This window comes from Bufo gargarizans, chromosome 9 (assembly GCF_014858855.1).
Source record: "Bufo gargarizans isolate SCDJY-AF-19 chromosome 9, ASM1485885v1, whole genome shotgun sequence".
NCBI classification, from domain to species: domain Eukaryota; kingdom Metazoa; phylum Chordata; class Amphibia; order Anura; family Bufonidae; genus Bufo; species Bufo gargarizans.
In genome coordinates, this window is record NC_058088.1 from 379,217 (window position 1) to 403,496 (window position 24,280).

Sequence of the window (24,280 nt, forward strand, 5' to 3'; positions counted from 1 at the left end):
TCTTTAGCCCAAACAAGTCTTTTCTGCTTGTTGCCTGTCCTTAGCAGTGGTTTCCTAGCAGATATTCTACCATGAAGTCCTGATTCACACAGTATCCTTTTAACAGTTGTTCTAGAGATGTGTCTGCTGCTAGAACTCTGTGTGGCATTGACCTGGTCTCTAATCTGAGCTGCTGTTAACCTGCGATTTTTTTCTTGCCATAATACAAATTCTAACAGTCTATTCAGTAGGACTATCAGCTGTGTATCCACCTGACTTCTCCACAACGCAACTGATGGTCCCAACCCCATTTATAAGGCAAGCAATTCCACTTATTAAACCTGACAGGGCACACCTGTGAAGTGAAAACCATTTCAGGTGACTACCTCTTGAAGCTCATCAAGAGAATGCCAAGAGTGTGCAAAGCAGTAATCAAAGCAAAAGGTGGCTACATTGAAGAACCTAGAATATGACATATTTTCAGTTGCTTCATACTTTTTTGATAAGTATATAATTCCACATGTGTTAATTCATAGTTTTGATGCCTTCAGTGTGAATCTACAATTTTCATAGTCATTAAAATAAAGAAAACTCTTTGAATGAGAAGGTGTGTCCAAACTTTTGATCTGTACTGTATATTTAATCAATTCTCCTGCATGATGAGTTAACAAGTCAACATAGTTTATTGAGTAACTGTAAATTATAATAGTAAAAATACAAACTTCGTTCTTACCATGGCCTCCAGAACTTATCCTGTCCAGAAGTGGCATATGTCCCCTGGCACCAAAGTCCTCCGAATTCTCAATGAGAGCTTCCTTCACTGCATCACAGCTGCACAATACCACGACAGGATCCATGCCCATGTGGATAGTGTATACCGGTCCATACTTTTCACTAAGCTGGAAGGGACGTAAGCAAAACAGGTCGACTCAATTATGTTATTATATTCTACTATGAACTAACAGTCCAACATAGATCATTTATATCATAAGCATCATGGTCATACTGTATACATTAACTAAGATTAAAGTGATGGGAATAGCAGAAGAAAATAGAAAGCTTTTGTATAATGGGTTGTGCTACCATTAAATGCTAATTAATAAAATTTAGCATGAAAACTGAGTTAGTTTTGTAATTTACTTTCTGTTCAAATCTGTTTCAGTTGTGAGATATTCTCATTTTTTATAATGGCGCCTCCATTTGTTTAATCTGTATAGTTATATGCACATCCACCTAATAAGGTGGTCACACATTCCCAGTTTCGTCTTTAAATTGCCACCAGCCATATCTACTGTTAGAAGCTGTAAGGCCTCATGCACACAACCGTTTTTCGGGGCTCGGGTGCAGACCCATTTACTTCAATAGGGCCGCAAAAGATGCTGACAGCACTCCGTGTGCTGTCCGCATTCGTTGCTCTGTTCCGAGGCCCCGCAAAAAAAAAAAAAATAGCATGTCCTATTCTTGTCCGTTTTGCGGACAAGAATAGGCATGTCTACAATGGGCCGCCCGTTCCGTTTCGCAAATTGCGGAAGGCACACGGGCGGCTTTCGTTTTTTGCGTATCCGCGGTTTGTGGACCGCAAAAAAACGGAATAGTCGTGTGCATGAGGCCTAACAGTTACAGGGAGGGGACTGCAGCAGAAAGGACATATCGTCTGAGCTGTGATAGGGAAAGAGTTGCTGTAGAAAGGACACACTTCTTGAGCTGTAATAGCGGGAGAGCTGCAGCAGAATGGAGACACCACTGAGCTGTGATAGAGAGAGAGATGCAGCAGAAATGATATATCTCATGAGCTGTGATAGGGAGAGGTCTACAGCAGAAAATACATGCTCCCTGAGAAAGGACATATTCCTTCAGCTGTAGCAGAAAAGACATCTCCCTGAGCTGCAGTACGAAAGACATGCCCCTGGGCATCATGCCAGCATGAAGAGAATATAGAGGAGCAATTGGAACAATGAATGAGTAGATCTCCGAATCCATGTGAGGAACCAAGCTGGTTCTAGCATTGTTAGAACAAAATTATCATGTCATATATGATGTCTGATTTTTTTAATTTTTTTTATTAATCATGTGTTAATCCCTTTAACTTGTTCGTACCCTATCCTGTAGATTGGCCTTAAAAAAAGAAAACAGTTCAATATAAAGAGTTTTTAGAATTTATATTAAAATCTTTACTTGGGACCAGCTACTGGTGTAGATTAGAGATGAGCAAAACAAAGTTGACGAAGTGGAATTTGTTCCCAAATTTTAGGAAAAATTAGATTCGCACCGAAGAAGAGTTTCCTCGCGCTTCGTGGTAACTAGGGATGAGCGAACTCGAACTGTATAGTTCGGGTTCGTACCGAATTTTGGGGTGTCCGTGACACGGACCCGAACCCGGACATTTTCGTAAAAGTCCGGGTTCGGGTTCGGTGTTCGTCGCTTTCTTCGCGCTTTTGTGACGCTTTCTTGGCGCTTTTTGAAAGGCTGCAAAGCAGCCAATCAACAAGCGTCATACTACTTGCCCCAAGAGGCCATCACAGCCATGCCTACTATTGGCATGGCTGTGATTGGCCAGAGCACCATGTGACCCAGCCTCTATTTAAGCTGGAGTCACATAGCGCCGCCCGTCACTCTGCTCTGATTAGCGTAGGGAGAGGTTGCGGCTGCGACAGTAGGGCGAGATTAGGCAGATTAACTCCTCCAAAGGACTTGATTAACTGATCGATCTGCAGCTGTGGATCATTGAGCTGCTGATCCTCAATTGCTCACTGTTTTTAGGCTGCCCAGACCGTTTGTCAGTCACATTTTTCTGGGGTGATCGGCGGCCATTTTGTGTCTTGTGGTGCGCCAGCACAAGCTGCGACCAAGTGCATTTAACCCTCAATGGTGTGGTTGTTTTTTGGCTAAAGCCTACATCAGGGTGAAGCTGTCACACCAAGTGCATTTAACCAGCAATAGTCTGTTCATTTTTTGGCCATATACTAAATCAGGGGCAAGCTGCGTCTGTCACCAAGTGCATTTAACCCTCAATGGTGTGGTTGTTTTTTGGCTAAAGCCTACATCAGGGTGAAGCTGTCACACCAAGTGCATTTAACCAGCAATAGTCTGTTTATTTTTTGGCCATATCCCAGTCTAATTCTGTCACTAAATCCATACCGGTCACCCAGCGCCTAAATACTAGGCCTCAAATTTATATCCAGCTAAATCTGTCCCTAGTGCTGTAGCTGGGCGAGTTATTTAGTGTCCGTTCAAGCACATTTCTTGTTCTGGGTTGAAATACAATTCCCAATTTAGCAATTTCATAATTTAGTGGTTTCTGCTATATCAGAGCTATTTGAAATCTATCCCTAAAAGGGTATATAATATTCAAGGTGCACATTGGGTCATTCAGAATAACTTCACACACACCCGCTACTGTGTATTTCCAAGTCTAATTCTGGCACTAAACCCATACCTGTCACCCAGCGCCTAAATACTAGGCCTCAAATTTATATCCCGCTAAATCTGTCCTTAGTGCTGTAGCTGGGCGAGTTATTTAGTGTCCGTTCAAGCACATTTCTTGTTCTGGGTTGAAATACAATTCCCAATTTAGCAATTTCATAATTTAGTGGTTTCTGCTATATCAGAGCTATTTGAAATCTATCCCTAAAAGGGTATATAATATTCAAGGTGCACATTGGGTCATTCAGAATAACTTCACACACACCCGCTACTGTGTATTTCCAAGTCTAATTCTGGCACTAAACCCATACCTGTCACCCAGCGCCTAAATACTAGGCCTCAAATTTATATCCCGCTAAATCTGTCCCTAGTGCTGTAGCTGGGCGAGTTATTTAGTGTCCGTTCAAGCACATTTCTTGTTCTGGGTTGAAATACAATTCCCAATTTAGCAATTTCATAATTTAGTGGTTTCTGCTATATCAGAGCTATTTGAAATCTATCCCTAAAAGGGTATATAATATTCAAGGTGCACATAGGGTCATTCAGAATAACTTCACACACCCGCTACTGTGCATTTCCAAATCTAATTCTGTCACTAAACCCATACCTGTCACCCAGCGCCTAAATACTAGGCCTCAAATTTATATCCCGCTAAATCTCTCGTTACCGCTGTCCTGTTGTGGCTGGGAAAGTTATTTAGTGTCCGTCAAAGCACATTTTTTGTTCTGGGTTGAAATACAATTCCCAATTTAGCAATTTCATAATTTAGTCGTTTCTGCTATATCAGAGCTATTTGAAATCTATCCCTAAAAAGGTAGATCATATTGAAGGTGCACATAGGGTCATTCAGAATAACTTCACACACACGCTTCTGTGCATTTCCAAGTCTAATTCTGTCACTAAATCCATACCGGTCACCCAGCGCCTAAATACTAGGCCTCAAATTTATATCCCGCTGAATTTGAATACAATACATTGGGCCAAATAATATATTTGTTGTTGTGGTGAACCATAACAATGAGAAAAACATCTAGTAAGGGACGCGGACGTGGACATGGTCGTGGTGGTGTTAGTGGACCCTCTGGTGCTGGGAGAGGACGTGGCCGTTCTGCCACATCCACACGTCCTAGTGTACCAACTACCTCAGGTCCCAGTAGCCGCCAGAATTTACAGCGATATATGGTGGGGCCCAATGCCGTTCTAAGGATGGTAAGGCCTGAGCAGGTACAGGCATTAGTCAATTGGGTGGCCGACAGTGGATCCAGCACGTTCACATTATCTCCCACCCAGTCTTCTGCAGAAAGCGCACAGATGGCGCCTGAAAACCAACCCCATCAGTCTGTCACATCACCCCCATGCATACCAGGGAAACTGTCTCAGCCTCAAGTTATGCAGCAGTCTCTTATGCTGTTTGAAGACTCCGCTGGCAGGGTTTCCCAAGGGCATCCACCTAGCCCTTCCCCAGCGGTGAAAGACATAGAATGCACTGACGCACAACCACTTATGTTTCCTGATGATGAGGACATGGGAATACCACCTCAGCATGTCTCTGATGATGACGAAACACAGGTGCCAACTGCTGCGTCTTTCTGCAGTGTGCAGACTGAACAGGAGGTCAGGGATCAAGACTGGGTGGAAGACGATGCAGGGGACGATGAGGTCCTAGACCCCACATGGAATGAAGGTCGTGCCACTGACTTTCACAGTTCGGAGGAAGAGGCAGTGGTGAGACCGAGCCAACAGCGTAGCAAAAGAGGGAGCAGTGGGCAAAAGCAGAACACCCGCCGCCAAGAGACTCCGCCTGCTACTGACCGCCGCCATCTGGGACCGAGCACCCCAAAGGCAGCTTCAAGGAGTTCCCTGGCATGGCACTTCTTCAAACAATGTGCTGACGACAAGACCCGAGTGGTTTGCACGCTGTGCCATCAGAGCCTGAAGCGAGGCATTAACGTTCTGAACCTGAGCACAACCTGCATGACCAGGCACCTGCATGCAAAGCATGAACTGCAGTGGAGTAAACACCTTAAAACCAAGGAAGTCACTCAGGCTCCCCCTGCTACCTCTTCTGCTGCTGCCGCCTCGGCCTATTCTGCTGCTGCCGCCTCGGCCTCTTCCTCCGCCTCTGGAGGAACGTTGGCACCTGCCGCCCAGCAAACAGGGGATGTACCACCAACACCACCACCACCACCTCCGTCACCAAGCGTCTCAACCATGTCACACGCCAGCGTTCAGCTCTCCATCTCACAAACATTTGATAGAAAGCGTAAATTCCCACCTAGCCACCCTCGATCCCTGGCCCTGAATGCCAGCATTTCTAAACTACTGGCCTATGAAATGCTGTCATTTAGGCTGGTGGACACAGACAGCTTCAAACAGCTCATGTCGCTTGCTGTCCCACAGTATGTTGTTCCCAGCCGGCACTACTTCTCCAAGAGAGCCGTGCCTTCCCTGCACAACCAAGTATCCGATAAAATCAAGTGTGCACTGCGCAACGCCATCTGTGGCAAGGTCCACCTAACCACAGATACGTGGACCAGTAAGCACGGCCAGGGACGCTATATCTCCCTAACTGCACACTGGGTAAATGTAGTGGCAGCTGGGCCCCAGGCGGAGAGCTGTTTGGCGCACGTCCTTCCGCCGCCAAGGATCGCAGGGCAACATTCTTTGCCTCCTGTTGCCACCTCCTCCTTCTCGGCTTCCTCCTCCTCTTCTTCCACCTGCTCATCCAGTCAGCCACACACCTTCACCACCAACTTCAGCACAGCCCGGGGTAAACGTCAGCAGGCCATTCTGAAACTCATATGTTTGGGGGACAGGCCCCACACCGCACAGGAGTTGTGGCGGGGTATAGAACAACAGACCGACGAGTGGTTGCTGCCGGTGAGCCTCAAGCCCGGCCTGGTGGTGTGTGATAATGGGCGAAATCTCGTTGCAGCTCTGGGACTAGCCAATTTGACGCACATCCCTTGCTTGGCGCATGTGCTGAATTTGGTGGTGCAGAAGTTCATTCACAACTACCCCGACATGTCAGAGCTGCTGCATAAAGTGCGGGCCGTCTGTTCGCGCTTCCGGCGTTCACATCCTGCTGCTGCTCGCCTGTCTGCGCTACAGCGTAACTTCGGCCTTCCCGCTCACCGCCTCATATGCGACGTGCCCACCAGGTGGAACTCCACCTTGCACATGCTGGACAGACTGTGCGAGCAGCAGCAGGCCATAGTGGAGTTTCAGCTGCAGCACGCACGGGTCAGTCGCACTACAGAACAGCACCACTTCACCACCAATGACTGGGCCTCCATGCGAGACCTGTGTGCCCTGTTGCGCTGTTTCGAGTACTCCACCAACATGGCCAGTGGCGATGACACCGTTATCAGCGTTACAATACCACTTCTATGTCTCCTTGAGAAAACACTTAGGGCGATGATGGAAGAGGAGGTGGCCCAGGAGGAGGAGGAGGAGGAGGAGGAAGAGGGGTCATTTTTAGCACTTTCAGGCCAGTCTCTTCGAAGTGACTCAGAGGGAGGTTTTTGGCAACAGCAGAGGCCAGGTACAAATGTGGCCAGCCAGGGCCCACTACTGGAGGACGAGGAGGACGAGGATGAGGAGGAGGTGGAGGAGGATGAGGATGAAGCATGGTCACAGCGGGGTGGCACCCAACGCAGCTCGGGTCCATCACTGGTGCGTGGCTGGGGGGAAAGGCAGGACGATGACGATACGCCTCCCACAGAGGACAGCTTGTCCTTACCCCTGGGCAGCCTGGCACACATGAGCGACTACATGCTGCAGTGCCTGCGCAACGACAGCAGAGTTGCCCACATTTTAACCTGTGCGGACTACTGGGTTGCCACCCTGCTGGATCCACGCTACAAAGACAATGTGCCCACCTTACTTCCTGCACTGGAGCGTGATAGGAAGATGCGCGAGTACAAGCGCACGTTGGTAGACGCGCTACTGAGAGCATTCCCAAATGTCACAGGGGAACAAGTGGAAGCCCAAGGCCAAGGCAGAGGAGGAGCAAGAGGTCGCCAAGGCAGCTGTGTCACGGCCAGCTCCTCTGAGGGCAGGGTTAGCATGGCAGAGATGTGGAAAACTTTTGTCAACACGCCACAGCTAACTGCACCACCACCTGATACGCAACGTGTTAGCAGGAGGCAACATTTCACTAACATGGTGGAACAGTACGTGTGCACACCCCTCCACGTACTGACTGATGGTTCGGCCCCATTCAACTTCTGGGTCTCTAAATTGTCCACGTGGCCAGAGCTAGCCTTTTATGCCTTGGAGGTGCTGGCCTGCCCGGCAGCCAGCGTTTTGTCTGAACGTGTATTCAGCACGGCAGGGGGCGTCATTACAGACAAACGCAGCCGCCTGTCTACAGCCAATGTGGACAAGCTGACGTTCATAAAAATGAACCAGGCATGGATCCCACAGGACCTGTCCGTCCCTTGTCCAGATTAGACATTAACTACCTCCCCATAACCATATATTATTGGACTCCAGGGCACTTCCTCATTCAATCCTATTTTTATTTTCATTTTACCATTATATTGCGAGGCTACCCAAAGTTGAATGAACCTCTCCTCTGCCTGTGTGCTAGGCCTAAATATATGCCAATGGACTGTTGCAGTGGTGGCTGACGTGAAGCCTCATTCTCTGCTATGACATGCAGACTGATTCTCTGCTGACATGAAGACAGATTCTCTGTTACGGGACCTCCCTCCTCTGCCTGGGTGCTGGGCCTAAATATATGCCAATGGACTGTTGCAGTGGTGGCTGACATGAAGCCTGATTCTCTGCTATGACATGCAGACTAATTCTCTGCTGACATGAAGCCAGATTGTCTGTTACGGGACCTCTCTCCTCTGCCTGGGTGCTGGGCCTAAATTTATGACAATGGACTGTTGCAGTGGTGGCTGACGTGAAGCCTGATTCTCTGCTATGACATGCAGACTGATTCTCTGCTGACATGAAGCCAGATTGTGTGTTACGGGACCTCTCTGCTCTGCCTGTGTGCTAGGCCTAAATATATGCCAATGGACTGTTGCAGTGGTGGCTGACGTGAAGCCTCATTCTCTGCTATGACATGCAGACTGATTCTCTGCTGACATGAAGCCAGATTGTCTGTTACGGGACCTCTCTGCTCTGCCTGTGTGCTAGGCCTAAATATATGCCAATGGACTGTTGCAGTGGTGGCTGACGTGAAGCCTGATTCTCTGCTATGACATGCAGACTGATTCTCTGCTGACATGAAGCCAGATTGTCTGTTACGGGACCTCTCTGCTCTGCCTGTGTGCTAGGCCTAAATATATGCCAATGGACTGTTGCAGTGGTGGGTGACGTGAAGCCTCATTCTCTGCTATGACATGCAGACTGATTCTCTGCTGACATGAAGACAGATTCTCTGTTACGGGACCTCCCTCCTCTGCCTGGGTGCTGGGCCTAAATATATGCCAATGGACTGTTGCAGTGGTGGCTGACATGAAGCCTGATTCTCTGCTATGACATGCAGACTAATTCTCTGCTGACATGAAGCCAGATTGTCTGTTACGGGACCTCTCTCCTCTGCCTGGGTGCTGGGCCTAAATTTATGACAATGGACTGTTGCAGTGGTGGCTGACGTGAAGCCTGATTCTCTGCTATGACATGCAGACTGATTCTCTGCTGACATGAAGCCAGATTGTCTGTTACGGGACCTCTCTGCTCTGCCTGTGTGCTAGGCCTAAATATATGCCAATGGACTGTTGCAGTGGTGGCTGACGTGAAGCCTCATTCTCTGCTATGACATGCAGACTGATTCTCTGCTGACATGAAGCCAGATTGTCTGTTACGGGATCTCTCTGCTCTGCCTGTGTGCTAGGCCTAAATATATGCCAATGGACTGTTGCAGTGGTGGGTGACGTGAAGCCTCATTCTCTGCTATGACATGCAGACTGATTCTCTGCTGACATGAAGCCAGATTCTCTGTTACGGGACCTCTCTCCTCTGCCTGTGTGTGTGCTGGGCCTAAATATATGCCAATGGACTGTTGCAGTGGTGGCTGACGTGAAGCCTGATTCTCTGCTATGACATGCAGACTGATTCTCTGCTGACATGAAGCCAGATTGTCTGTTACGGGACCTCTCTCCTCTGCCTGTGTGTGTGCTGGGCCTAAATATATGCCAATGGACTGTTGCAGTGGTGGCTGACGTGAAGCCTCATTCTCTGCTATGACATGCAGACTAATTCTCTGCTGACATGAAGACAGATTCTCTGTTACGGGACCTCTCTCCTCTGCCTGGGTGCCGGGGCCTAAATATCTGAGAATGGACTGTTCCAGTGGTGGGTGACGGGAAGCCAGATTCTCTGCTATGGAACCTCTCTCCAATTGATTTTGGTTAATTTTTATTTATTTAATTTTTATTTTAATTCATTTCCCTATCCACATTTGTTTGCAGGGGATTTACCTACATGTTGCTGCCTTTTGCAGCCCTCTAGCTCTTTCCTGGGCTGTTTTACAGCCTTTTTAGTGCCGAAAAGTTCGGGTCCCCATTGACTTCAATGGGGTTCGGGTTCGGGACGAAGTTCGGATCGGGTTCGGATCCCGAACCCGAACATTTCCGGGATGTTCGGCCGAACTTCTCGAACCCGAACATCCAGGTGTTCGCTCAACTCTAGTGGTAACAAATCGCATGGCTGCTGCACATGTTAGGACATGGAGCAAAGAACTCTAGGAACGAGGGATCACCCACAATGACATGAATGCAGCCAATCAGCAACCAACCAACTCCTGTGATGTCACAGCCCTATAAATAGTCTCAGCCATCTTGGATTCAGCCATTTTCCAGTGTGCTTAGTGCAGGGAGAGACGTGACAGGCGCTAGGGACAGTGCCAGGAAAGACTTTATTGTGCTGCAAAAAACGATTTAGAAGATTATTCATAGTGTAGAGAAAGGATAGGGAGGCATCATCTATACTATAAAAGGTGAACAGGGTCCAATAGGGGAGAGTACAGGCTGGGTAATAGGAGCGATTCTATGACACCTTTCTACACTAACTGGGGATCCAAATTGCACTAAATGATAGCTCAGTAATTCCAGCAAACCTTGCTTGTTATTGGCGTGCAAGTGCTGTGCGATACAGCCATTTACGGGGTGTATTAAAATGGGAAATATACATACGTCCTATAAGCCGTTCTGAGGTGAATTTAGATTATTATAATTTTTTTGGGGTGTATTAATAGGAAAAATAATACATCTTAATTGCTGTTCTGCAGTGAAGTTCCATTGTACTACAGCCATTTATGGGGTGTATTAATAGAAAATATATGTACGTCCTTTTAGCCATTCTGCTGTGAATTTAGATTATTATTATTTTTTTGGGGGGGGGGTGTATTAATAGGAAAAAAAATATGTCTTAATTGCCATTCTGCAGTGAAGTTAAATTGTACTACAGCCTTTTTTGGGGTGTATTATTTTAATTATTTTATTATACAGTATTTCAGACAGACAGGTGACAGGCCCTTCAAAGGGAACGGGCAGTGGCCAAAAAATTTCTGTTGCAGGCAGAAGTAGCAGCAGAAGAAGGGGGTGGCAGCAGGAGTCACAGCAAAAAGCCTGAGCTCCCAGTGTCATCTAGCGGTCGTGTCTTGACCAGCAACTTCATCGCAAGTGACATCAGACACCCCCAGCCAAGAGTCGGTGGGTTCCTCTGACATGATGCTTAGTTTGCATGGGTGAAAGCCCTGTGTCCTCAATCTGCCTCTGTCATTTTCTGTCCCCTCAGCGGGAGAATTATTATATGCCATAGGCTTGGGTCCAATTTTCAGTGAGCGCGAGCTACTAGAGGACAGTCAACAGCTACTGCCCAGCCAAGATCTAGAGGAGACAACCGCCGGTTCCTCCAGTAGGCACACAAGTAGAGATGATAAGAGCCGCATGGGAGCTGGTGTTGCGAGCAGTCAGGCTCCTGGCCCTGAGACTGTTGAGACAGTTGACATGCAGACAATAGCGGATGATGATGATGCTGCCGATCGCACTTGGGAGCCGAGTAAAGAAGGGGCTTCATCATCATCAGGAGAAGAGGGTGGCAGCTTGCGTGTGAGGAAGCTGCTAAGCCAGCAAGGTGGTAGAGTGTCCGTAAGTCATCAGGGTGGCAGCAGTGGGAGGTTGGGAGCCAAATGTGCCCAGGGTAGACCACCCATTTCGTGGGAGCATACTTGCCCGTAAAGTAGAGGTTCAGAGGTTAATGGAGACAGCAATAGCAGGCAGTCAGTGCGGAGTGTTGGGGGGAAAATGGCATACTCGGAGGTCTGGCAGTTTTTTGTTAAGCCGTCGGAGGAGGTGAACATGGTAATTTGCTGAATTTGTGGTCAGAAGGTGAAGCATTGCCAGGGTGCCAATGTTGGCACCACAGCCCTGCATCAACACATGCACCGTTACCATAAAGTGGCCTGGGAGAACCGTTGTTCTGATTTGGTGGTCCAGCCCGCTGCAGCAACCGCTTCATCAACCAGTGGCAACCTCGTCTCCTAGGTGATAGGGGGCGGGATGGACCGGCCGCGCACGTCTCCTCAGAGCGGCCGGCATCCTCAGTTCCCCCGGCAACCAGGGGAGGTCTGAGCAACAAGCTGGGCACTCGCTGTTCAGCTGTATTCAGCAGCGTGGGTCATGTGGTGCTGGCCACGTCACATGACCCCAGCTAGTCAGTATTTAACAAGCAGCCTGCTGGCCACAGGTTGCCTGTTAATTAGGTTCATTTGCGATTCTGTTACCTGGCATACTTACCTGTTCCTGTGTTCCCTGACGATCCTCTGCCTGCTCCTCCTGTACTGCGCTGCTCTCCTGGTATTCCGATCCCAGCTTCCATCTGACGATTCTCTGTGGACTCCTGTGGTACTTTATTCCTCTCCTGGTATTTGACCCCGGCTTCTCCTGACTATTCTCTGCTTACTCCATTTGTACTTCGTTGCTCTCTTGGTATTGACTCGGTCCGTTCAATATCCGTTGTTTGTCTTGTCTGTCCTCCCAGCACGAATTCTAAGCTAGAGACTGCCGTCCAGTTGTCCCCTGACATCAGGACTTGCGAGGCAAGTAGGCAGGGCCAGGGGTAAGGGTGGAGCGCAGTGGTCACTATCCTCCCCCCTGTGTGTGTGTGTGTGTACGTGACCGTTACAGCCACTTTATTTGTCAGTCGACAGGACTACAGGATGAAAAAAGTAATTCCACTGATTCATGTCCTGGAACAGATGCTGCTAAATCTGGCTGGCCAGGGGACAGCAGATGTGGCGACTACAGAGGGGGCTGAACTAGAGGAGGAGGAGGACATTCAAGCACAAGCAATGCGTAGAGAAATAAGTGGTTATTCTACACAGGTGAAAGGAGAGGAGAAGCAGGAAGGGCAGGAACAGCCGGAGGAGCTACAGAGTGATGAGGAAGATGAGGCAGATGACCCAGAAGCACCGTGGCAGTATGCAGTGGAGATCGAGGCAGGGAGTCCCTCTGAGTCACTTGCGCAAATGGCAGATGCATTCTTAGTTTCTTGCGTAGTGACAGCCGAATTGTCAACATTCGGCAGAGGGATGACTACTGGCTCTCCACCATGTTACACCCTTGCTACCGGTCCAAAATGGGGGCCTTTTTTACACCTACTGAGAGAGAGGAGAAACTGAACTACTATAGAGTCAGGCCCTCTGAACTCTCGTTCCACTGCTATGTCTGCTATGGCAGGGTGGTGATGTAAGAGCAGTACCAGCTCCATCAGCAGCAGCTTGAGTCTAGAGTCAATGATGAGCAGATTTCTTAAGCCGCCTAGTGAAGAAACTACTCACCAGCAGCAGCAGCTAGAGCTGGAGCAGAACCTTAACCAGCAAGTGGTGGCATATTTGGACAGCACCCTGCTGTAAGAGGGAGAAACAGTCACCATTGTCTGAATACTTTATACTTGCATATTGATTCAATAGAACTGTCATTCTGTATTTTTGACCACTACAGGTCACTGATTCACACAGTCTGAAGGAGAACCAGGAAGCTGCTGATGTCTCCATCTTGAGAGGAACAGAGAAGGACTATGTGTGAACAGAATCCTGTCGCATCCGGCACCCGGGTGTTCTGGAGTGGCCGGAGTCGCAGCAGAGAGGGACTTATCGCTGTCCCGTACCCAGATCCTGTCCGGAATCAAAGGATTGGTTCTAAAAAGGCTGTTAGGAGCTTTGGAACACAGCTAGCCTGCAGGACCTCATGGTTGCTGAAGAGACTTGTTGCGTTTCAGTTTAAAGACATCATCGGATACAGAACAAGACCCAGGTCATTAAAAGCATCCACGCACCAAAACGCAGGTTGGCGCCTAAGAGATTGTGATTAGGCCTGTTAGTAGTGATGAGCGGGCGGTGCCATATTCGATTTTGCGATATTTCATTATTTTGTTTATCGCGAAACGATTTAATTATTCGCTTATTGCGATTTTCTTTTAACTGTATAAGGCAACTTTCCTATTTGTTAGCTATGGCTAAAATGTGTATTTTACGAATATTCGCTATATTGCTATAACTTAGTTTTTTTAGAATATTATGAATATGACGAATATAAAAAAAAATAAGTTATAGCAATATAGCGAATATTCGTAAAATACACATATAGACTGTAAATTAGCTAATATAGTGCTATAATCTATTTTTTTTATAGTCTAATTTTTTTTGCCTCTTCTGGACTTCAGTTTTGGAAAAAATTTAGACTAAAAAAAATGCTATAGCACTATATTAGCTAAATTACAGTCTATATGTGTATTTTATGAATATTAGCTATATTGCTATAACTTCGTTTCTTAGAATATTACGAATATGACGAATATTCTAGAAAACAAAGTTATAGCAATATAGCGAATATTCGTAAAATACACATATAGACTGTAATTTAGCTAATATAGTGCTATAGTATTTTTTTTAATAGTGTAACTTAGTGTAAAGCTGTTCCCACCCTTTGCCCTCCATGACTGGGCCACTATTTTGCCTTTTTGGCCTGGATGACATCATCATTTATTTGACCCTTCTGCTGATCTGTCAGATTGAAAGAAAAATGAGACACACAACGTATCCTGTCTATGTAGCAGCTGTAAGGCCCGTATGGCATGGTCCCTATTTTGCATCAGAATTGGTAGCCAAAAGCAGGAGTTGGTACAAAACACAGAAGACATGCAAATATTCCATTCACTTGTCATCCATGTTTTAGATCCACTCCTGTATTTTTTTTGGCTTTAGCAATACTGATGGGTTACTGACCAAATGCTGACCGAGTGAAGGTGGATGCTCAACAGACAGGATCGTTTTTTATTTTATTTTTTGTTCTGATGGATCAGAGGATGGGCAAAATAATCATTGATGTCAACACAAACTTACTGCTGACACCCTCTCCACTCTGTCAGGGGGGCTCTACTTGTATAAGCGTTTAATAGAACAGATTCTGTAGAAATCTACTGTATGTGGAATCAGCTGACAGCGGTGTAAAAGGAGTGCGCTCTTTCACGCTATAGTAAGATCTTGGGCCTCTGCTCAGTTCTTTATACCTGGCTCTAACAATGAACTGTAAGGCTGAGTTTACACTTGAGTTATTTGGTCAGTTTTGGCCCCATGAAGTGTGCAGTCATTCTAAGAGTGACGCCTGTCATCTGCGTGTCATACTGACTCGCAGTATTGTTTCACTACCACAGCAGACTCCCTATGCGTGTTTCTGCAAGGCACAGTGTTCTACACCAGTTTACAGGCTCTCTGCAGCCAGGAAATCTAAGTAAAAGTGCTTTATCATCATCATGCCAGGGCGAGGGTGTATAGGGCTCTGTTGCCTAAAGATCTACACTAGAGATGAGCGAATTTCTCAAAAATTCGATTTAGTCGGTTAGCCAAATTTTTCAAAAAGATTTGATCCAAATTTATTTGTGGCAAATCTTTTTGGAAAATTTGACGAACCGACCAAATAAATTTTTTAAGGACATTTGCTCATCTCTAGTGTAGATCTTTGGGCAACATAGCCCTATGAACCCTAGCCCTGGCATGATGATAATAAAGACTTTTACTTAAATTACCAGAATGTTAAAGTCACATTACATCTTCTTAGTGTCTTAGATTTGATATGCTAATTCTAACACAACATTCAACAACAGAAATGTATTAAAATTTGCAGTCAACTGAAAAATAAGAAGTCCAGTACTGTATTAGCCAGTAGAAAACTAGTTTAGCGGTCTAATTTAGAGAAAACAAATGAGTCTTGCAGGTCTGATACCTTTTAGAGGCATGTCGACAATATACAGACACGCAATACTAAATCAAAAAGGAGAAATAACCAACTCAAAAATATCTTAGAGAGTTAAAAAAGGTAATCTGAGGTCTTCTTGAAGGACCTGAAAATCTCATTTATAAACTGGGTATTCCAGGGAGCCCAATCATTTCAGGTGTGGGACCCCTCACTGAAAAAAAATTCAGGATTGATAGAGAGCATCCTCAAATCATTAGTGAGGAACACAGTAAGTTATCGACAGGACACTTATTGAACAATCTTTCAATCATAAATCCTCTCCCTAAAGACACCATCTTGGCCAACTATTCTGAAACTCTCCAAATTTATTCTCACCCACAATTAACGTATTTCCTGCCCATTAAATGCACGTAGGTTATAGAAGAACAAAATAAGAAAAAACATTTTTTTCATCAAACCTTAGGTCAGATCCCCAATCAGCCCCAAATGTTAATCAGACCTCAGATTTTAGCCCCAATCAGACCTCAGAACAGACCCCCAATGTTAATAAGTCTCCCAATCAGACCTTACATGAGACCTACATATTAATTAGTCCCCCAATCAGACCTCACATCAGACATCCATGTGAATTCCCCCAATCAGACTTCAGATCAGATCTCAATAAGTCCCCCATTTAGACCTCAGATCAGACCTCACAATACAGCGAGAGGCTGAGGAAGACAGGGAAGTGGTGAGTACAGAGCCAAGAGAGTGCTGCATTCTCCTCTTCCGGGTCCTCCTGTACTAATGAGCACTCGCTTCCATAATGGAAGCGCTCATTAGTATTTGCCCCATAAGATGCACTAACATTTTCACCCCACTTTGGGGGGAAAAACAGTGCGTCTTAAAGAACAAAAAATATGGTATTTCTCTATTGGCAAGGAGATATATTTCATGCCCCATCAAACCTTTGGCCTACTTCAGTTTAATTGATAACATCCTAATAATCTGGACTGACTCTGAACATGACCTGATAAAATTCCCTGAATGATTCAATACATTTCATTCCACCTAAATCCTGATCCCTCACTATTCCAAAATAGAAATCAGCTTTCTGGACACCACCATGAAAATACAAAACAGCTCAACACTGACATGTATTATAAACCTATTACCCGGCCTACATACCTCAAATGGGACAGCTTCCACCCCAAACACATTAAAAAGTCAATCATCTACAGTCAGGCGATCAGATTTAATCAAATCTGTTCCAGCCCATCATACAGGGATGAGCATTTACAACATCTAAAAAGGACATTTTTACATCAGAGTTATTATCCTGCTTCAATTGAAGATCAGATCACAAGATCCACCAGGATACCCAGAAGTCAACTCCAATACAAGGAAAAGAACAGAACAAGCATGTAATTCTGGTAGTGACCTACAACCTGCAATTAGAGGTACTGAGGAAAGTTGTCAAAAAATTACATCATGTCCTACATACCATATTTTTCGCCCCATAAGACACACTTTTTCCCCCAAAAGTGGGGGGAAAATGCTCCTGCGTCTTATGGGGCAAATGCTTCCATTTTATATCGCAGCCGGCAATGTATGAGCAGGGAGAGAGGAGGGGCTGGAGTCCGGAACTAGTGGGGGGGCCTGGTCCAGTCACTGTACTCTTAAACCGGGCCCCACCGCTCACTGCAGTATTTCTAGACATTAATCCTTAACCTGTTAATAAGTTTAACTAAATCTGTGCTCTTCTCTGTTCCCCTGTATCAGTACAGCCCTTACTAACAAGCTTCCATAGCAGGCAGAGCGGACAGCAGCAGTAACATCACTCACTGACGTCGCGTGACGTTACTGCTGCCGTCTGCTCTGCCTGCTATGGAAGCTTGTTAGTAAGTGCTGTACTGATACAGGGGAACAGAGGAGAGCACAGATTTAGTTAAACTTATTAACAGGTTAAGGATTAATGTCTAGAAATACTGCGGTGAGCGGAGGGCCGGTGTATTGGGGACACTGTTATGAGGGGGATCTGTGGATGACACATATATAGCAGACTTGGAGATCCCCCCCCATAACAGTGCCATCCACAGATCCCCCACCCTATAACAATGCCATCCACAGATCCCCCACCCTATAGCAGTGCCATCCACAAATGCCCCTCCCCATAACAGTGCCATCCAAAGATCCCCCATAAACAGTGCCATCTACAGATCCCCCATAACAGTGCCATCCACAGATCCCGTATAACAGTGCCATCCACAGATCCCCCATAATCGTGCCATCCACAGATCCCCCATAAAAGTGTCATGCACAGACCACCACTAGTTCAAAACCCACCAAAAGCACACCTTTTGATCAAAAGTTTTCTTTTTCTTATTTTCCTCCTCAAAAACCTAGGTGCTTCTTATAGGACGATGCGTCTTATAGGGCGAAAAATACGGTAACTTTCGCCAGTTAAAATCGATTTTTCTAGATCTTCCCCCTTGCTATGTTTCCGACAACCTCCAAGTCTGAGAAATATTCTGTTTAGAAGTTCAAAAAGGTAATATACTGTATCCCTGTAAGATAAAAAGATACAAAACCTGTTCCTATATAATGACAACAGATAAGATCCAGATCCCCAACACACACCAAAATATTAAAAGTTTAAATCACCCCCTTTTCTCAATTTTACATATAAAAATATATAAACAATAAAAAATAAACCTATTGTCTGAACTATAAAATGTAAAAAAAAATTCCTGTGCAGTGAATGCTGTAATGGAAAAAAATGAAAAGCATGTGATTCACCATTTTTTAGTCATCTTGTCCCCCTAAAAAAAAAAAATTATAACAGTGATCAAAAATGTGTACAAATAAAACTGCAGTTTGTTACTCAAACAAGCCCTCATACAGCACTGTAGGCCGAAATATAAAAAGTTATGGCTGTCTGTATATAGTGATGCAAAGAAAATTTGGATCTTTTTCAAAGGTTTTTATATTTTTTTAAGTAATTAAACAAAATAAAAACTATACAAGTTTGTTATCGCTGCAATCATATTGACGAGCAAAATAAGGACATCAAGTCATTTTTAGTGCACCATGAATGCCATGATGTCAAAACCTCAAAAACCTTGGCAGAATAGTTTTTTTTTTTTTAATTACCCCACAAAGATTTTTTTTCCTGTTTTTCTATACAAGACATTGAAAATTAAGTGGTGGCATTAAAAAATGTGTCCCACAAAAAGTAAGCCCTCATATGGCTATGTGAATGGAAAAATAAAAAAGTTGTGCTTATTGGAACATCAAAAATGGAAAAGTCAAAAATGTTCAAATAAAAAATAGGTACAGTCTTTAAGGGTTTAAAAGATTGTTTCAAATCTCAAAGAGGCAGAAGAATTTAGGAATACAGATGTGTAACACTGCTGGACACATTGAATACTGGACTGAATTTGTCTAAAGGATTTATGGCACTTTACAAGAGCTAAAGAATCTTCTATACACATAGTGGCGGGTCTCAGAGATAACATCAATTTAGTGACCATAAAACTTTTGCACATCCTTTCTGTAAGACAAATGAGAATATATTCTCAAGAGTTTTGATATTCTATTGCTTTTCAAATGTCCATTAATTATACCATGTCTCTGCTCTTTTTGTATATATTTCTTCATCCATTCTTGTAGTACACCTTATAAAGGGACTAATGTTGTATCAGAAGCTTGCTATGTGACATCATTGCGTCCATTAAAAGGCATCAGACCTGCAAGACTCTTACGGTACGTAGTTTTTCTTGTTTCTCTTATTGAGTGCACTAAACTAAAATTTGCAGATAAACATTTATTCTGATTATATTATTATATGTAGTAAAGTACAGGTAAACCACAAAAATATACAGAAGGAATCACTAGAAAGTTTGTTAAACAATAATAGGGATACAGTTTTTGTTTTTTGTTAGTTTTTTACCACGGGTGTATGGTGGATTGATTTTAGTTATGAGTAAAAGATATAGGGAGACAGAAGAGGGCTTGGGAATTAGATATAAAAGAAGAAATTGTGAATGGTATAAAATTGTGTCGATGGAGAGTGTTAATTCCTTAAACCCATCAGACAGGATGACATTGTTTTTTTTATTTTATTTAAATATTGCATTGGATTCCTGTGTTGTTGTTTTTTTACTCTTTAATGACTGGGAATTTTATTTTTATTTTTTACCTCCAGCCTTCCCAAAACCATAACCTTTTTTATATTTTTCCATAAACATAGCTATATGAGGGCTTGTTATTTGTTGTATGGTACTTTCCAATGGCACCATTTACGGTTGCATAAAATGTAGTGGGAAGCAGGAAAAAAATCCAAATGTGGTAGAATAATAAAAAAAACAACAACATTTCGCCACAGTTTTATGGGTTTTGTTTTTATAGCATTTTCTTTGACCTGTTGCTTTTTTTCTATGGGTCAGTATAATTACTGTTACGAATAAGAATCTTTCGAAACGCGTCAACAGTCTACACCAGAGAGAATTTGAATCCTGTATTGTCTGTGAAATACTTGCTAAATAAAGACGGAGAACTTGACACTTCAAAATAAGTGAGTGCTGGAGTCTAAATCTCGTCACGCTCAGTATAATTACAACAATGCCACATATGTATAGTTTTTCTTGTGTTTTATTGCTGAAAAAATTAAAAACTTTGGAAAAACAAATTGTTTCTTTGCATCACCATATTCTTACCCCAATCACATTTTTATTATTATGTGTAGAGAGCTGTGTGAGGGTTTATTTTTTTGCAGGATGATCTGTGTTTTTCAATTATATAATTTTGGGATGTGTATGACTTCTTGATCACTTTTTATTACATTTTTTGAAACGTGAAGTTGGCCAAAAACGGTGAATTGGCCATTTTGACGTTTTATTCCGTTTTACTGTTTGCCATATAGGATAATAATAGATTTTAATAATACAGGCGTTTTTGCACACAGCAATACACATTTTTTATTGTTTATGAACTTTAATTTTAATTTTAGGGAAAGGGGGTGATCTGAATGTTCATATTTAATCATTATAAAAAAATAAAATAAATTATTGCACTTTTTTTTAGTTCCCCTAGGAAACTATAACAAGCAATCATTAGATTGCTTCTCTCATATGAGAAGTCTATGAGAATATTACACAGGCAAGGTCTCTATAGGAACTAATGTGCAGCAGCCTCCTGTCACTCAGGGGGGCAGGGGCTGCTGCACACAGACTCTAGCTCCCCCAATCCTTGCGCTCCCAGTTTTTACATCACAGATGCCGTGGTCCCATTTGGTTTTTGAGGTTGTGTTTTCCTTTTTATAATGATTGTACTAGTTAAAATTGTGAAATAAAATAATAATAATATTAATATTCTACTAATTATTGTTGATGCAGCTTCTCTTCTCCAGGCTAAGCTGTATTACAACGATGGAGCGAGTAATGAGGTTGATTAGCTCTTATTTTACTAATAATACATTTTCAAGAAATCAGCAAACATGGGGAAGATTGGCTTTTTGACATCTGTGTCATGAAATTTCTTCCACTTAGTATTATTCTGTAAAGTTTAGAGAAACAAATCTGCTGCTATAACCTGGATGCACTCTGCAGAAGATCATTCATTCATATCATGTGTCTTTAGCATATAAGTATATCTATAATTGTTTAACTTAAAAATTCCTGACATTTTTTTTTATCACCAAGTTCATTTTTAAGAAGTAGTCTAAAATTATAGAAACGTACCTTATTGAGTGACTTAAACACTTCTTTTCCATTGAGTTGAAGAATGTTTCCCAGGATGGGCAATGGTGTTGGCCCCGGTGGCATTTTACCTTTGCTCTTCCCTTTTCTGGCTTGCGTTATGCTTAGAAGGATGAAGACTATGCATGCTAGTAGTAACAAAGTAGTTGCTCCTATGAACTCCATTTTAATAGTGCTCTTCTGAATTAAATGCAGCACTAGGTGAATCAGGACTATTTATATGTAGGATCCCAAAAGAGGGTTGTGTTTTGCACACCTGATACTCTGTTAGTTAATAGGCATCTACTGTGGATGTTTACTTCTCTGCAGGTAAACTCAACTCTTTGTGTAGGATCCAATCACATTGACTGTGAAACAAGAGGCTGGAGCATGACTCATCATTGCACTTTAAGTACAAAGATTAAGAAAAATGTAATTAATCCATACATTTCTGAAAGCATGTAGCATAGGACTTTGCAGAGGAAAAGTAAACATAAAATGTATTCTTCCTCAGTTCACAAATGATATTTTCGTTAAAATGTATGTTTCTGTGGTAAAACATTCAAAGTGCGCTAAATAACTTTTTGTAAGGTAGAGGTATTATTCTATTTTTTATTTTATAATTAGGCTTAAAGGCTATGAACACCTTGTATTGGCATTGTATATAAAATGAAAAATCAATCCACTTAGCAAAAGTCTTGGTAAAAGAATTTCTTGTTGTTTTGTTTTTAGGAAACCTACGAAGGCGTATGTCCGTATGTACTAGTTCTGAGTGGTCTTCCAGAATAACAACTATGCAACGCACGACATTGTCACACAGTTCTGCACCTAGACAGCCTAGGGAAATGTAGTCACTGCGTGGAGGAACTGCTCCGCGTTATAAACTAAGAAATTGAATCTTGGCTGTTTCCTCGCCAACTGGAGATAGGAACCATGGTCACTGATAACAGGAAGAATGTTCTATCTGTGCTGCATCAGGCAGGGGCTGACTCATGCATCCTGTTTGGTGTATGTATTCAATCTGGTTATCACTTGGTTCCTGAAGTCTTCCACCCAACTGCAAAACATCTTGAAAATGTCAAGGAAACTGTGCATGCAATTTAGCCACTTTTACTGTGCAAAACGTGCCCTCCTTGAGCTGCAAAGGCAGAATGATGTTCCCCTACATTGTCTCCTATTCTACGTTTCCACACGTTAGAACTCCACCCTCCACAAGTTGGACTGACTGTATGAGCAGAGGAAACCAGTGACCGATTTCTTAATGATGCAGGCAGACAGAACTAGTCCCCTGTGTTATTTTGATGCTAGACAGTGGCAGCTCATGTGTGACATCTGCCATTTCCTCAGGCCCTTTGAAAAGGACCCTTTATTTGTCATTTACCAGGACTACGGAATGAATTATGTCATTCCTACTCCTTCACAACCTGGAGGGGATGCTGATAAATTTGACTGGTGATGTGACAGAAGACGTGGCACCTACATCTTGCGGCCACCTGAGCCCTGTGGAGGCTGGCCCGACATAGGAGGAGGATGGAGACGAGGAGAAGGACATAAATGTCTAGGAATTTTATACAGAACTAGGTGGTTTATCTACCCAAGCTTCAGGAGAGAAGCAGGAGGAGCTACAGGGTGATGAGGAAGACCAGTCAGATGACCCCAACACACCATCGAAGTATGCAGTGGAGATGGAGACAGGGAGTCCTTCTAAATCCCTTGTGCAAATGGCCAGATGCATGCTGAGTTGCTTGTGTAGTGACAGCCACATTATCACCGTTCAGCAGAGGGATGACTACTGGCTCTCTACAATAGGTGGGGCAGGCAACAGCAGCATCAGCTCCATCAGCAGTAACTTAAGTCTTGAGTCTCTATTGAGCACTTTTCTTCACCCGCCTACTGAAGAAACCACCCAGCAGCAAGACATGGAGCAGAACCTGAACCAGCATACATACTTGAACTGTAGCCTGTCACACCAGATACAAGATCCCCTGGACTACTGGGCAGACAAACTGGAATTGTGGCCATAACTGTCCAAGTTTGCCCTGGACAAGCTTTTCTGCCCAGCCAGTAGTGTGGCATCAGAACAGGTGTTTATAGTTGGTGGTATAGTTACCCCAAAGAGAACTCGTCTTTAAACCCAAAATGTTGAGAGACTAAACTATATAAAGATGAATCAGACCTGAAATTTCCAGACACCGGTGCTTGATGCAACAAACTAGATCATTCTGGCAGTAATGATCTGACTGTAGTATGCTGCCTCACAGTAACATTGTTACAAATGGCCTGTTACTTATGCCCATTTGCTGCTGCCTCTACTGTCATCTGTTCCTACTGTCACCTGCCACCATCTTTTGATCTTTTGCTGCCACGTCCCCATCTTCCCATCTTCTGTTCTGGGGCCACTATTGTTACTCTTCATGCTGTTGCCACCCTCACCACTCTGTTCCAGGGCCACTTTTGTGACTCTTTATGCTGTTGCCACCCCCATCAGTCTATTATGAGGCCACTAGTGTCCCTGTTTGTCCATGTTGACATCACCATATATTTTTACGTTCTTCTGATCCATCACAAGAACAGAAATTTTTTAAAAATGGGTCCTGTTTGAACGTCTATAAGGCCTCTATCACATGGTCAGTATTTTGAATCAGGATTTGATCATGATTTGGAAACCAAAAGCAGTCCAAAATATAGAAGACATGCAAATATTTCCAACACATGTTTAATCTGTTTTGGACCCACTCCTGTTGGTACCTTGCCAACACCGATCAAATACTGATGCAAACAAACTGACTCTGTCTGGGCTTCTATTAATTTTACCTGAACCAAAGTTTCTCAAATTGACATGTAAATTGGTATATAACACCCTATTGTCTACAAGGATTCTGATTTTTTTGGGATTTTTTTTTATCTCTTTTCCAAATATTTTTTATGAATATTCACTCTTTC

The 24,280-nt window shown here is 43.8% G+C and overlaps 1 protein-coding gene across 1 annotated transcript in view; it reads right to left on the reverse strand.

Moving 5' to 3' along the window:
- Positions 1 to 21,523, reverse strand: part of LOC122945979 (cytochrome P450 2C5-like) — a 36,933-nt gene extending 15,410 nt beyond the window's left edge. Inside the window, exons 1-2 of the mRNA XM_044305234.1 lie at positions 21,341 to 21,523; positions 713 to 878 (exon numbers count right to left, since the gene is read on the reverse strand). Of these exons, the coding sequence (XP_044161169.1) occupies positions 713 to 878; positions 21,341 to 21,523 (349 nt within the window). The remainder of the gene's footprint in view (positions 1 to 712; positions 879 to 21,340) is intronic.
- Between the last annotated feature and the right edge of the window lie 2,757 nt (positions 21,524 to 24,280).